The sequence below is a fragment of the Manduca sexta genome, chromosome 28 (genome assembly GCF_014839805.1).
Source record: "Manduca sexta isolate Smith_Timp_Sample1 chromosome 28, JHU_Msex_v1.0, whole genome shotgun sequence".
Classification (NCBI taxonomy): Eukaryota; Metazoa; Arthropoda; class Insecta; order Lepidoptera; family Sphingidae; genus Manduca; species Manduca sexta.
The window spans coordinates 14,382,628-14,397,994 of NC_051142.1; the positions used below are offsets into that span (position 1 = coordinate 14,382,628).

Here is a 15,367-nt window from a genome sequence, read left to right on the forward strand (position 1 = left end):
CCAGATCCCTACAGCTTCACTTTTGTAGAAGTTATGGAAGTTTTAATTAATATTAGAACGATTTGCAGACCACCCTTATTTATTGTATATGTTGTGTCGAGTTACCTTACGGAAAACACCCTTCGTCACTGGTAGACAGATATGAAGCGGCTGCATAATTGTGATTTCTCTAAGATTTTTGTCACGCCTAAAAAAACAAAAACTATACTTTTATTCGTTTAATTACACGTCACGGGGGTATCATGAAAACTTTAGTCTTCGAAACGTTGAGAGAAAATTATAATATCAACACCGCGTCAAATTCCGTAAAATAGTTTTATTACAATGTGTAACACTCGCGTAAGCATAAGAAATCATTATTTATGGTTTATTTGTACATTACGGTTCTATTGCACTAGGGCATGGAAATCCTATGAATCTTGACCACTCCACTGTAGACGCCATGGTTTGCCGTGGGTATTTAAACAGTATACTTTTTACATCAGTGCTGATATTTATAACTAAACTGCGTATAAATTATTAAGCGATTGCTCATCTTCTAAGTAAAAATTGCAAATCATCGTGTCTATCTATATGAATCATTTTGTAATCACCTTCACTTCAATTACGGCCAACTACAAGTATGAAGGCCTATATATTCGTTTACGCCAGGACGAATTTTCCATCACCGTTGTGCGGATAGGCGATAGAACGGCCGCACCGCTCGTGGTACGAACTAATTACAAATCATTCTAATTTTAAACACATACAGCGGTTAAAGCGTTTTGATACTAGAGTATTTTTTTCCTTGAACCGTATTTTAGGTAATATAATTTTTTTCTTAAAAGTATCAATGTAAAGGGATTTGTGTTGTCTAAAGATTTGGGCATCAAACACAAAATCGTTGTCTCGCTTGCAATCTTCAATCAGATTGAATCAGCGTAGTGGATTTTGCTCAAAACCTTTGAGATACATTTTGTAAAATAGTGTTCATAGCAGCGGTATATCGAATTTGACAATTCCCTGATTCGGCGATGAGCACACTCTGTAATTGAATGCTATATTGTTTATTATAAAAGATTTAAAATATTTATCATTCATAAAAAAAATGCTTTAACGGTGTAATTAAAAATAATAAAAATATATTCATGTTTTGATTTCTGGCGCGGTTTTTATAATTGGTGCAGTTATCTTGTGGTTCCATTAAAAGAGAATAACGGAATGTGGGTGCACTCAAACCGCGAGATGCGATTAATTATTACAAGTTTTAATTACATTTCGAAAATGCCTACGATTTAAATTTTTTTACAGACTATAATTGAAAACGTATTTCTGTTGTAATATTAAAAAGTGGTAATAAAATCCAGACGTCAATGTGAAATACTGGGTCAGCGCAACACAATTTTTAAAACATTGTAAAAATTACTTTATTTAGTTTTACCGGCTACTTATCAGACATCAAACCTTTTTAGAACAGTGGTGTAGAGTTCATACAAGCCGATTCCTGTCGGTTTCCCTTTCGTAATTTATGTAGAATCTAATTATTATTAGAACGATTTTCAGACTGCATTTATGCACATTTATAGCTAAATTATATTTTTTCGGATTCCGCCTTTCGCCACTGCTTTCGCACAGATTCCAATCCCAAACTGTCATAACAGCCTATAACATATTGCTCGACCTACTTATCGAACCTAGGTACTTTTGTAGTATTAATACGCTACTACTGGACTGGAAGCGACAATAGCTATCAATAGGCTCATAAGCAGCCATATCAATTGAGTATAGAACGGAATGCCGAGAGGAATGTCTGTAGGTTTAAAACCCAAGGACACACCTTAACGATGAAGGAAAATATCGTGAGAAAACCTGTTTACCTGATAAGTTTTCTATAAGAATTTTGAGGTTATGGGATGTCTGTCAATTCGAACTAGGCCATCGTAGTGGTTTAAGGCCTAAGTAGAGGAAACCTGTGCCCAGAAGTGGGGCAGTATATAAAACAGGGCTGTTATTATTAAGTCTCATAGTGGCGGTAATTAAGTATCAAAAACATTAGGTCGCGGTAGAGGTCGGCTGTCAAAAGGCCCTCGGTAGATAAGCGTGCGATGCAGGTGTTCGCTTTACACGTTGATTGTGCCTACGGTAATTGTGATTAGCTAAATCCCACATTATTAGCGGTCGCGATGACGTCACGGGGTAATCTGAGGATTTTATGGACATCTATTATGCTGCTTTAGAGAATTAAATTGGTTTGAATATGGAAATTAGTTTCAATAAACTTATTAAAAGAAAACTATAGGTAAATTACTTAATTTAAAAAGCTCACGAATTACCAAAATCAAATTGGTATAACTTGTAGAATCTACATTGTACACGAAATGTGTTACTGTTGAACTATATATATTTAGGTAATTTTAACGTAATCTAAGATTCGATGGATGCCATCAAACGATTTTCAATCCGCTGGATAGAAAAATCTGAAATAAAAAGTTTAACAAACATTGCGTGTAACATTTTGAGAGGAGAAATGATGAACAAATAGAATATGCGAATTCAAATACTTGCTATTGAATTTAATTTTTTTATTGAACTTAAAAAAATACAAAATAATTTATCATTGTTAGCTATATAATGGCCACTGCTGTTCCTAGCTTACTCCAAAGATCTTGACCAAAAACACTAAAAATGGTTTTCCATATGTTATTTTTTTTATACGAGCACTGACCAGAGATCCCTCCGCAGTCGACACAATCATTCCGGCCTCTTGGAACTAGATATACACAGGCTGATCCCAGGAGGCGACACACTTACGTGGGCCACTATGGCGGGTTTTAACTCCCTGTATAAAGTTTTTGCTATCCTGGCGGACATAAAAAGAATTATACCACCAGCAAATACTACGTGTTTTTTATGTACTACGCAAAACAGGCACACATCTACGTTATACTAGGTATTCCTTATCAATGCGATGCCGTCAAGATGCGATAACATACTCAAAGTTTGGATTCCTCTACCTTTCACACATGCGATTTGCATAACTTTGTGCCACCATAGCGGTGACACCATCTATTTCTTGTTTCGAATCGGTGCCGGTAACACATCCCGTCGGGGAAGCAAAAAAATAACACCCCTTTTGACTTACTACTTTTTGTATAAACAAATATACTATATACAGATATTAAGGCGTGCATAGAGTGACTTACTTTTTTGTGAAGCATTTGCAAAGTAAGCATGCCTGCAAATTGAATAACCGTACTTATGCCAACATTTTATTCTAAAATAAACCGAAGCAAAATTTTAACAAAACAATATTTTAACAGATGCATAACTGAAAAGAATACCGTAAATGAAAAAGATAGTACAATCCATAAAATGGACTACCTAACGAAATATTTAGTATACAACAGAACTCCAAAAAGTCGTACTATGGACTATGATGCTATGAAAGCAAAAAAAGAAGTGGAAGGAAAAACTGACGTCTTTGACAAAAACCTTTTATTACTATCGCCGCAACTCGGACGCGATTATGAAGGTAAGAATGGACAGCTTTGTTGACTTTTAATATGATTTTTTTCTTAGTAACATTAATGGTAAAACTATCATAATTGCTGCGTATTAAAGAGGCTACGAATACTATAATTATTTCGAATGAATTTTAAAATACGTTCACGTCGTTAAGTATACCTTGAAACGAGACTTGAAAGCAACATATTATTGTAGTCCTTACGTATTATATTAACAATATTAAGAACTGAATAGATCTTTCATTGTTGTCATTTTAAATTATTTAAAAATAATGATCGCAGTAAAAATTCTAATAAAATTGAATACATAATATGTTGAATGATTACACAAATGAAAGCTATTTGAATTAATCCAAGCGTCATGTAGAGGGTAGACGGTACAAACAATGTATTAATGGTACACCAAAATTATTTCTGCCTCACCATGTAATAAGAGGTGAACTTGCAGTACTGACCATATTGCAACCCAAAAAAAAAAACTGTTTTAAAATTAGAATACCAATTTTAAGAGTAACTACATATGCCGACCGCCTAAAGACGTTTTTGACTTTTGCCGGTTGTTTTTTTATTTGGACTTCAGGCTTCTCTTCACTTAACACTAGATGCTATGAATAGAATTGCCGTATCAATGATAAAAAAGTTAAATCTAGGGATCGAAGGTTATGACCTAAGATTACCCCCACTAGACAAATGACGTAATTTACTAGTAAGAGCTGTGAACCCGAAAGGATTTAACTCCTGGTATGAATTTTCATAAATCCGTTTTTACGTTTACTCCATTGAAATGTTACATTTTTTAGGCCTTACCTTGCGTTTTTTAGAGGACGCAATTTTATTTTTTAGAAGTGTAGGGGGTCAGTGTTAAGCTAAAACCAAGTTTGTGGGGTCGCCACCCTTGTCCCACGGCCGGCATGTTGGGTTGTAATAGTTTTTAGGATGTATGTCTTATACTATTTATCTGAGAAATAAAATTATAAACATTTTTGTTGCAAATTAAATTCTCTACAACTTTGGTCTAGTAACTTTTGTCGTAGAACTTTAAATAAAAAGTTATAAGCGAAAATGTTAAGAAATTTAATGTTAAGCAATGTCCATTGCAACGTCATCAGAACGTGTGTTTATAAGGTTCATAATACGTACAACACAAACCCGCGGTTGTCGGCTTGTACGCGAATTACTTGGATCCTGAATCGCTTTGGGACAGATGAAGCAATTGCTTAACATTTTTGCTTATAACTTTTTATTTATAGTTCTACGACAAAAGTTACTGGACCAAAGTTGTAGAGTATTTAATTTGCAACAAAAATGTTTACAATTTTTTGTCAGATAAATAGTTTAAGAGATACATCGTAAAACCATTTCAACCCAAGATGGCGGCCGTGGGACAAGGGTGGCGACCCCACAAACTTGGTTTTAGCTTTACACTGACCCCCCCTACACTTCTAAAAAATAAAATTGCGTCCTCTAAAAAACGCAACCCCAAATGTAACTTTTCAATGGACTAGTTCACTTACGGCATTTATGGAAGACGCGTATAAAATGCCAAACTTGCTAAGTCAGTCTTAAGAATTTTAAAGGACCAGATTAAATAACCTAGTTGCTAATTTAATTTAAAAGTAACTTCGTCTTATGAAGTTTAAAATGAAATCTTGAGAACATTCGAGAATAGTGGTTGAGACTGTCAGTCAGGACTTGGTATTATACCACATCTAAGAAATCAAAGTAAACCCCGTAGAGCTACCCCTCCCCCTTTTTATTGTTCAAAATAGACAAACGAGCAAGCGGTCCGCCTGATGGGAAGCAGTATCCGCTGCCCATGGACTTTGCAATGCCAGAGGCACAGTAAGCCGTTGCCTATCTGGGAGTGAGCACTTTTTTTAAACCTCATTTAAAGGACAAGTCGTAGCACTCGGGGAACACCGATGCAAGGAGTTCTTGTGCGCATGGTCTCCATACTGTAGGCATGCCTATGCACGTGGGGATATTTGCCGCAGCCCTACGCACGTGTTCAGTGTTTACACCTCTCGGTTGAAGTTACTCATTGAGGTCTATGAGGACTCGCGAACATTTCTTCTACTTCTCCCCACCGCCCATCCTAAAGGTTTCCATCCTTCAGCCGCACTTTCTCCCCCGGTTCGCCTCCCAACTTCCTTCGGCCTCTGCAGTTGCTGAGCCGGTAGTTTCCAGCATGCAATTCGCAGGTTACTTCGGGTGTAAACTGCAGGAACGTCTAATCCAAAAAAAACATCAATATCTCGATGAGAAAGTGAAGTTTGCTGATCAACTAACATACACACACAGACATATCTTGCCTTTATGGAGAAATGCAACTAAGGCACGTATTTTTGTAAAGTATGTTCCCCTTCCATTATGAGATAGGGGGCAAGGCTATCGTCATATCCGGTGCAAATAACACCAACATAATATCGACGGTTGAAGGGTAATTGCACATAAGCACTATACATAAGTGTTGGGGACTGTATTGAAACTTCCACGGATTTGTTCACTGGTTTATTTTCGAATCTGCTTATCTCGTACCAATTTTCTTATTCTGCCTCGAACTACAAAATTCGTATACAATTGCCCGTCTTATATACTAATTTAGGAGGCACTATAACGCACGGGTGTGCCTCCTACGCGCTATTCCGCTATTGGTCCGCCGTTTTTCTTCATTAGCGCGTCCGTCGCTCTGATTGGCTGGTGGGCGGGGCGTCGTTCCACGATGCGCCGGCGCCGGGTCCCTCTTCGAACGCATGCAGCGCGCGCCTCAGTCGCGCGGCGACCGCCGTCCCGCGACGTTGCTCCTCTGGATGCGGCGTTGACGGGTCGCTTGCTGAGCGTGCGGCGCGCGGGCTTCAGTCCCGCTGCGTCCGTCGTCCCGTAACGTCGCTCCTTAGGCAGCGTCGTCGACGGGCCTCAGTGTCACGGCGGCCGCGAAGTCGTCGTGTCGCTAACATCCTCCCCCCGGCGTAGCTCGCGCAGCCTCCTCCTCCGGGTGCAGCACGACGATCTTCGTCACCGGGCGTCGAAATATGCCGCTCTTTGTTCTAACTTCGGCGACTCGTATGGCTCCGTCGGGTCCCTCGAACGTGCGCTGGACGATCCCCAGCGGCCACACGTTCTTCGGCAGCTGTTGGTCGGCGATGGCGACCACGTCGTTCACGCGCAGCGGACGAACTCTTCTTGTTGACTCGCCGCGGGGTACCAGGGTCGGTAGGTACTCCGCTATCCACCGGCGCCAGAAGTTGTCCGCCAACGCCTGCGCCGCTCGCCATGCCCGTCGATCGACGTCTTCACAGGGTCCGATTGTGGGAAGGCCCGATGATGGATTGGGCGTGAGCGCCTCCGGGTCCCTCGGGTCGACGCTCACGTGGGTCAACGGTCTTGAGTTGACTGAATGTTCGACTTCAGCCAACAACGTCCGTAGGGTTTCTTCGGACGGCGCCTTTTCCTTTAGGGTGACGGTTAGTGCGGTTTTGACTGATCGCACCAACCGTTCCCACGCACCTCCCTGGTTGGGTGCGCCCGGAGGGATGAAGCGCCACTCCATCCGATGCAGTAGCCCGACGTTGCGTAGCTCGGGTTGCCACTCCTTGTAGGCCGCTCGTAGCTCTTCATCCGCTCCCCTGAAGTTTGTGGCGTTGTCTGAGTACATAATGTTCGGCCATCCTCTTCTCGCTGCCATCCTGCGCAACGCCATGATGGCCGAATCCGTTGACAGAGATGCGGCGAGCTCCAGATGTATGGCGCGTGTCGTTAGACAGGTGAACAGCGCGCCCCAACGCTTCTCTCGCCGGTGTCCGATCTTCACTATCATCGGCCCGAAGTAGTCCACTCCGCAGTTGGAGAAGGGCCGATGATACGGGTCCAAACGGGCACGGGGTAGATCTCCCGTGGCTGGTGGCTGCGGCTTCGTGCGTCGCATCTTACACAGTGCGCAGTCTCGTTCCACGGTGCGCACGGTGGGCCTCAGGTGGATTATCCACTATTTTTGCCGCAGGTCGTTGGTCACGCGCTCCCTATTTGCGTGACCTGCGGCACAGTGCTCTTGCAGCACGATGAGCTTCGTGACGGGGTGTCGGCCGTCCAAGATGACCGGTCGTTTGGCATCATCCGGGACTGCGGCTGCTCCGATGCGTCCCCGGACTCGCAGCACGCCATCTTCTATCACCGGGTCCAACTTGAATAGCCGACTCGTCCTCTGAACCGGCTGGGAAGACTTCAAGCGTTGCAGCTCTTCCCCGAAGCTCTCCCTTTGCGCCTGTTGCATTAGTAGTAACTCCGCCCGCTTCAGGTGTCCCACTTCCAGATGTAGTGTCTTGCGCCGCGCGATGTCCGCGAACGCCAAGACTCTCGCCGTGGCTCGCACCAACGTTTCATACTTAGAGAAGCGGGTCGGGTCGGGCAGCCAGCGTTCCTTTTCACGGCTCTCTGTGGTATGCAGGACCTCTGCTTCGTCGTCCTGACTTCCGTCTCGCTTCGTGGGCCATGATTGTTCGGGCTCGAGGAGGAAATCAGGTCCCCGGAACCACCGGCTGTCTTCGTTCACGACGTCGCTCCGAAGTCGAGTGGCTTCATCGGCGACGTTGTGCGTCGTGGGTAGCCATCGCCATTCACTTTTGTCGGTGAGCTCGGCGATCTCCCGCAGGCGATGCGCGACGAAGGGTGTGTACCGTCGCTCGTCGTTCCGGATCCAGTGGATGACTGTTGTGGAGTCAGTCCAATATATAGTTCTCTCCGCCACGATGCGATGCTCCTTCTTCACTGCGTCAGCGAGCCGCGCCCCTATTACCGCCGCTTGGAGCTCGAGGCGGGGTATCGTTTGCGTCCGTCGCGGTGCCACCTTCGCCTTGGCGGCCACCAAAGAGAGTAACGTTCTCTTGGCCGACCATCCGCCAATACGCCACCGCTGCGTAGGCCTGCTCGCTGGCGTCGCACATAACGTAGGAGCTCTCGATGCGTCGCTCGTGGCTCGTCGGTCCATAATGTCGGGGAATGCGCAACTGACCGATCGCCGACAGTTGCGACAACCACGTCGCGAACAGCTTGCCGTCTTCCTCTGGCACCCGTTCGTCCCACGACATCTTTAAGCGCCATAAGTTCTGAAGGATGATCTTGGCGCGAATGGTGTACACGCTGAGAAGTCCCAGTGGATCGTAGATCGACATGACTGTACTGAGGGCTTCTCTCTTGGTGGGCGTGCGCACTTGCGTTTTACTTCTTTCGGGACTCGGCTCATTGCTGTGTTGAATCCCAGCTCGTCTCGCTCCGGGTCCCACCGCAGACCCAAGATCTTGCTGTGATGATGTTCTCCCCCCAGTTGCGTGGGCTGATTCGAGCGCAACTCTGGGGGCACGTCGCGAAGCACACTCTCGTCGTTCGAGTTCCAACCGCGCAGAGTGAATCCCGCCGCCGCGTGCACCGTCTTCATTTCCTCTATGGCTTCGTGCGCTTCTCCGGGTGTATCGTAGCTGGCCACCAAGTCGTCCATATAGTGATATTTGGTGATGGCCTCCGCTGCTCTGGGATACAGCTGCGCATGCACGTTGGCGTTGTGATTCCTTACGAAGTGCGCCATGAATGGTGAACTCGCTGCACCGAAGATCATGCTGGTCATCTTAAATCGCTGCGGCGGGTTGGTTCGGTCGTTACCGCGCCACAGAAATTGCTGCGCTGACTGATCTTCGGCACGGATCTTGATTCGCAGGAACATTTCTTGTATGTCCGCTGTGACTGCTACAGCGCTCTCCCGGAACCGAAACATTATTCCGGGCAGAGACATCAACATGTCAGGGCCTTCCAGTAAGTGGTCGTTCAGACTCACCCCGTGACTTGTCGCCGCTGCGTCGAACACCAACCTCTGCTTGCCAGGCTTGTTCGGGTTCTGCACCGCGAAGTGAGGGAGGTACCAACAGACGGGGCTCGATGATTCTGACCCGTCGCACCTCACTGCGTATCCTTTTTCTATAAGGTTATTCACCTGTGCAGTATATTCGCGGGCAAATTCAGGCGAGGCGTCCATCTTGTGCTCGATTTGTCGCAGGCGTCGAAGTGCCGCGTTGTAGCTCGGCGGCATGGCGGTGTTGTCTTGTCGCCACGGCAAGCCGACTTCGTACCCGCAGTCTATCTTCCTTATAGACGTCTTCAATGTGGCGATGGCTCGTCGATCTGCGTCACTCACTCTCGGTTCTGGTGTGACGCCGAGCGCTTCTATTTTGAAGTGATCTTCCACGAGGTTATGCAGTCCGTCGTGCTCCCGCTCGTATATATGAAGCACGTTTTCTCTCTTTGTTATGACGCTACGTGGTAGCGTATCGTGCACCACCCAGCCGAGTAGCGTCCTTGATGCAGCCGGTTCGTTGCGGCCGCCAACTCGCAGTTCTCGCGACACAATGTGCTCCCAATGATCCGCGCCCAATAAGATGCCTGGGCGCGCTCGTTCATAGCACAATTCTTCCGGCAGGTCCCTTAAATGCTTCAACTTCATAAGCACTGCCGGAATGGTCTGTTGGTGCAGTTTCAGGTGCTTTATTGTTCTTGCTCGTATTGAGTGTGGCTCGTCTTCTGTCACACCTCTAATTCGCACCGTCACCAACTTGCTGGCTTTTTCCTTTTGAGCCATGTTAACGCCGCTTAGGTGCAGTGCTTGTGTAGGGCCGTCTGCACCTATCTTCTCGGCGAGATCTTCATCCATCAATGTCACCGTGGCACCTTCGTCGAGGAGAGCGTGCGTTCTCACCTCCCCCCGTGGACCGGCGACTACGACCGGGCACATCTTCAGAAGCACGGTGCGTGCGCCGACGTTCGTTTTCGGCGTCACTGACAATACTTGTTCCTTGTCACGTACCTCTGTGTTTTCCGGTTTCTTTTCCGCTTGATGCAGCGATGAGTGATGCGGACGACGACACTGTTCCACACCGCACAGCTTGGCTTTGCATGTTATGCGCCGATGAGTACTGTTCGCACACTTAAAACACAGCTTCTTTTCTTTGATCAGGTTCCATCGCTGTTCGACGCTAAGTGCTTTGTACTTAGGGCACTGCGTTAACACATGCGCCTCGCTGCATGCCGGACACTCTTGTTTTTCTTCTTGTTCAAGTGTGTATACGTTGCTCGCCTTTCTCTTGATCGCGATGGCCGGTCTGAGTTCTCTTTTCGCCGCGCTGCTCGTTCCCGCAGACGGAGCGTACGTATATTTCAACGCTCTGTCCGCTTCTCGCATAAGGAAGCGAGACAATACGACGATCTCTGGGTCAGCCGTTCCTTCATTTTCATAGGCGTAATCACACCATCGTGATCGTATGTGCGGGCTCAACTTTTCTAACACTTCACGAGTCAAAAGTGGATTATAGAGGTACTCACGGCGATCCATACTCCGCAACACACATATAACATTTTGAATCTTGATCGCGAAGTTGTTGAGTTCCGTCGCCGTTGAGCCGGGCTTGGACGTCTTTCTTAACTCGTCCAAGGCACGATCAATAATCACTTCTGGCCGTCGAAGCACTGTTCCAATGTCTTCATAATAGTGCTCGGGTCTGTGGCCGTATGCAAAAGTGCGGCCACGACATCACGCGCCTCTCCTTTCAGCGCGCTTCTTAGTCGCTGAATGTTCTCAGCGGCAGACACGTTGTACAATTTCGTAGTGTCTTGCATGGCGGCTTTAAAGGAAGCCACTCGTTCACTGCGCCGGAAAATGTTGACAAATCTACTTGTCTCACCCGAGGTCTCGCCATTCTTTCGAGTGCGACTGCCAATTTCTCCATGTCGCTCGGGGCTCTCGGAGGCGTCGGTGATCTCGCTCGTGGTAGGTCGAAGCGCAGCGTTCTCGGCTCCTCCCTTGACTCACCGGTCTCTCCTCGAGAGCTAAGTGGATTCTTCCTTAGCCATTCATTCACATCTACTTCGGGTTGTTCGCCTTGCACGCTTTCTGCGTCGTCTTGAATGGCGGACACGTCCAAAGCGAGTTTCTTCTTTACAAGCTCGGCCTCCAATTCGAGCTCTTTTCTCTTGATAGCTGCCATCTTTTCTGCAGCCTCCAGTTCGGCCAAACGCAACCTTGTTGTTACGCTGGCGGTAGATCGAACGGACTGTGCGGGCGATCTTACACGTGGCTGATCCTTTGCCGTCACCTTTGTCACCGTTTCCGACATAATGCGCGCCGTAGACGTCGAAGGCGTACACATTATCCCACTGACGTGGCTTGCTCGGTCTGAGGTGAGGCAGGCGGCTCTTGTGATATGCGCCTTAGTCTCTCTAGACTTATTTGTCTTTCCTCCCGACGGCGGTCAGACTCTTGCCGTTCACGGGATCGCCTCTGTTCCTCTACGTCGGCTGCGTCGCCCTGGCTTCTCGTCACCACCATCGCGTTCGGTAGACAGCGGTGTTGGACGTAACCGTATCGCAGAGCGTGCGATAAAGACAAACTAGGCTCACACTACACTTCACAGAGCTCACTCACTCCAGTCACGTTATGCACAATCACTGCACTTTCGCTCAGTGCCCCGGGCACGAGATTCGCGCTGCGCACAATATCGCTGTGCACAAAGATTCGCGACGGTAACACGCGTACGCTAGGCACGTTCGGTTTGCCTTCCTACTATTCGCGAACGCGAGTCAACCACAAACAAATCCGGCACTCGAAGGACCAGGAAATGTTGGGGACTGTATTGAAACTTCCACGGATTTGTTCACTGGTTTATTTTCGAATCTGCTTATCTCGTACCAATTTTCTTATTCTGCCTCGAACTACAAACTTTTTTTTTTTTTTTGATCCTGTCTATTGTTGTTAGCACCTGGCAAGGGCCGGCTTATACAAACACACCGGTCTTGCGGGTGCGTGCTTTAGGCACTGCGAGCCCTTAAGTGACCATGCTGAGGGCGACCCTCTAAAGGGTCACGACCTCGGCTCAGGACGGCCACTGAGAGAGGATGTTTTGGGGACATCAGCGATTATGGAAACGCGAAAGGAGCGAAAAACGACCTAACCGTCTAACATGGTTACATCGGCACACGGGCCGAAATTATCAGAAGGGTCGGGAGGACGGGGGACGCGGCGAGGTCCTCGACGGCGAGGACGGAGCTGCTGTCTTGTGCAGTGTTTGAGCTTTTAAGCAGCTCGTGCTTTCTACGTATTGCCAGAGTTATATCGTCCTCTGGATCTGATAAGACTGAACGCGGTCTTCCATTTGGCGCGGTCAAATGGAGTGTATTTAGAATTTAGTCGGATTAACGGATTCGGGTGATTGACCGCCTTATCGAAATAGCGTCTGCTGGCCATGTGCATAAAGTGCCTGATGGTCGGCATATCGGTGTCCACGTGGAGGTTGCGATTGCGAACGTACCACGGGGCATCGAGTGCACGTCTGAGGAATTTGTTTTGTAACACCTGCAGACGCTGAAGTCGAGCAGGCGGTATATGCGCGAATACGGGGACGCGTACGTCATGATCGGTCTAACGCACGTAGTAAAGATCCTAATCTTGTTGCGGATAGACATCTTACTTTTTCTGTTTAAGAGCCAGTGCAGCTGGCTCATCGCGAATGCGGCTCGCGCGCGTACCGCATTTACGTGTGGGGCGAAGGTCAACCTCTGATCAAGGATCACACCTAGATATTTGACCTTATGGGTCCAAGGGATGATTTGGCCAGACAATCTAACTGAAGCGTTAGGCGCTTCTTTCTGAAGCCTATGGAATAGGATAGCTTGGCTTTTGAGGGTTGACAGTGATGCGCCATTTGCGAAACCACTCGCCGAGCTGGTCGGCGGCGGCCTGCAAAATGCGCACCACATGTTCCGGTTCTCTACGTGAAGCGTAGATCGCCGTGTCGTCCGCGAAGAGCGCCAGATGGGCGTCTTTGTATTTAGGAATATCGCTAGTATATAGCGAGAATAGAAAAGGTGATAGCGCGGAGCCTTGCGGGACTCCGGCCGAGATGGTATGACGAGGAGAGGGTGCCCTCGACACGATATTTGAAACCGCGATTCGACAAAAACTCTCGTATGATGTACGAGCTGTGTGGGCACGTTGAGAGTGTACAGCTTGTACAAAAGCCGTTGTGCCACACTTTGTCGAATGCTTTCTCAATATCGAAGAAGAGAGCACCGGTATAGAATCCTAACTTAAATCTGAATAGACATGCTCCGTGATGCGGAGTATCTGATGCACGCAACTGTGCCTATTTCGAAAACCAAACTGCTCTGGAGGGAGCAGATTGTGGGAGTGAGCTACTATTTTGAGACGGTCGAGGACGATCCGCTCATAAAGTTTCCCTATCGTGCTAAGTAGGCTAATGGGCCTATAAGAGGCCGGTTCTGACGCGGGTTTACCCGGCTTGTGAATTTATCACGACTGCTTCTTTCCAGGCCCAGGAAAGTAGCAGTTCTGGAATGCTGCATTGAGGATGTCAGCAAGAATCTTGACCAGATGCCCCGGTAGCATTTTCAGTAACCTAGTGGGGATACCGTCAGCCCCGGGGCTTTTCGCCTATTTAGTGCCTTGATCAGAGTGACGACTTCTTCGATCGTCACCGGCGCGAGGGGTCGGGGGCGCGTCGACGTCCGGGTCGATTGTTTGAAATGGTCGCGGAATAGGCGGCGAAGGGATCGCGTTCCTACTTTCGACAAAAGTGTCTACCGCAACAAGATGATCGTGGTCTACGGGAATTGTTTCGAGCGAGCATTGAGACTGCAGGGTGGAGGCTAATAATTCCGCTTTCTCGTCGTCGTCAAACGCGGGGCGTTGATTCGGACGATTGAGCGGGGAAAAGAGGCCACATCCTTTCTCTTGAAAGAGCGGACCAGCTTCCAAAAGGCCATGTGGGTCGTTTGATTTCCGACAAGTGCTGCTCCCACCTCGAATCGACGGCGTCCTTTACGCGACGTCTGGCCTCACGTTGGAGGTAACGCGCGAGACGCCGTCGATCCGGGGAGGGGTCAGACACGCAGGCCTTTAGTGCTGCGTTTCGCCTCCTCAGCACCCATCTCACGTCATCGGGAAGATGCCCGACCGTTGCCGGTCTCGGGCACCTCTCGGAGCTTTCGCTCAAGACGTGGTGTAGATGGTTGGTGAAGGAGCGAATCGCGCCGGTCGTTTCCTCGCGAGTCACGATGTTGGGCGGAATAGAAGAGAGAGCATTAGATGAAGTATCGGCGAGTTTGGTGCTCAAGAGCCGCCAATTCGTCGACACTTTCACCCTGTCGTTAGGACCTGTGTCTGAGGGACCGTTATGGGGGCCTAGATCTAGGATCACAGGTCTGTGGTCTGAATCTAACTCGTGTAACACTCGCAGGGAACGCACGTTGAGACATACGTTCCTTACGAGTGCTATATCTAAAATATCTGGTCTGTAACTATCGTCTACGAAGATAGTGCGTGGGTTCAGAAGGAACCAGAATGCTCATGTCAATCTCGTCAAGACAGCTTCGAGTACCGCACCCCTACCATTGGTAGAGTTGCAGTTCCAGAGAGTGTTCTTGGCGTTAAGGTCGCCCGCCAGAAGGACGGACTCCCCATACTAAGTAGGGTTACAAGTTCGTTGGAGTGAAGCTCTTACTGGGAGAGAGATAGGCCGAGATCAGAGTGATCGGCGGGTGTCTCTGTCATAGAAAGCCTGCACACCAGAAGCCCAATGCTGCTCAGGCTTTCGGGGGTCGAGAGGTATGCAATGCAGGGACCTTTGTAGTAAATGAGAGTGCCACCTTTAGGGCCATCGGTGCGATCGTTTCGCACGAGATTGAAATTGGGGAGTTTGGGACTGCGTTGGGAGGGTTTGAGGAACGTTTCCTGGAGGAGGAAGACGTCCAATTTATGATCGCGAGCAAAGTCTGAGAGTTCGGCTCGTTGGCCGCGTATACCATTAAGC

General features: G+C 47.8%; 3 protein-coding genes across 3 annotated transcripts; all 3 read right to left on the reverse strand.

Moving 5' to 3' along the window:
- Positions 1 to 6,453: 6,453 nt before the first annotated feature.
- LOC119191020 lies at positions 6,454 to 7,428 on the reverse strand. The gene has a single exon (XM_037444763.1). It carries the CDS (start codon positions 7,426 to 7,428, stop codon positions 6,454 to 6,456), a length of 975 nt encoding a protein of 324 aa, XP_037300660.1.
- A 60-nt stretch (positions 7,429 to 7,488) lies between these two features.
- Positions 7,489 to 8,587, reverse strand: LOC119191021. Its single transcript, XM_037444764.1, has 2 exons — positions 8,512 to 8,587; positions 7,489 to 8,429 (listed from the first exon to the last, which is right to left on the reverse strand). The coding sequence occupies exons 1-2, from the start codon at positions 8,585 to 8,587 to the stop codon at positions 7,489 to 7,491; spliced, it is 1,017 nt and encodes a 338-aa protein (XP_037300661.1).
- Positions 8,588 to 8,589: 2 nt separating this feature from the next.
- On the reverse strand, positions 8,590 to 11,689 carry LOC119191022. The gene is made up of 2 exons (XM_037444765.1): positions 11,353 to 11,689; positions 8,590 to 11,009 (listed from the first exon to the last, which is right to left on the reverse strand). The coding sequence occupies exons 1-2, from the start codon at positions 11,687 to 11,689 to the stop codon at positions 8,590 to 8,592; spliced, it is 2,757 nt and encodes a 918-aa protein (XP_037300662.1).
- Between the last annotated feature and the right edge of the window lie 3,678 nt (positions 11,690 to 15,367).

Coding starts and splice junctions, on each gene's coding strand:
- LOC119191021 (XM_037444764.1), bottom strand. CDS start 8,587: ATGTCGTGGGACGAACGGGTGCCAGAGGAAGACGGCAAGCTGTTCGCG. Junction 8,430..8,511: donor GTCGCAACTGTCGGCGATCG/GTCAGTTGCGCA, acceptor GTGCGACGCCAG/CGAGCAGGCCTACGCAGCGG.
- LOC119191020 (XM_037444763.1), bottom strand. CDS start 7,428: ATGCGACGCACGAAGCCGCAGCCACCAGCCACGGGAGATCTACCCCGT.
- LOC119191022 (XM_037444765.1), bottom strand. CDS start 11,689: ATGTGTACGCCTTCGACGTCTACGGCGCGCATTATGTCGGAAACGGTG. Junction 11,010..11,352: donor TAGCTCTCGAGGAGAGACCG/GTGAGTCAAGGG, acceptor ACATTGGAACAG/TGCTTCGACGGCCAGAAGTG.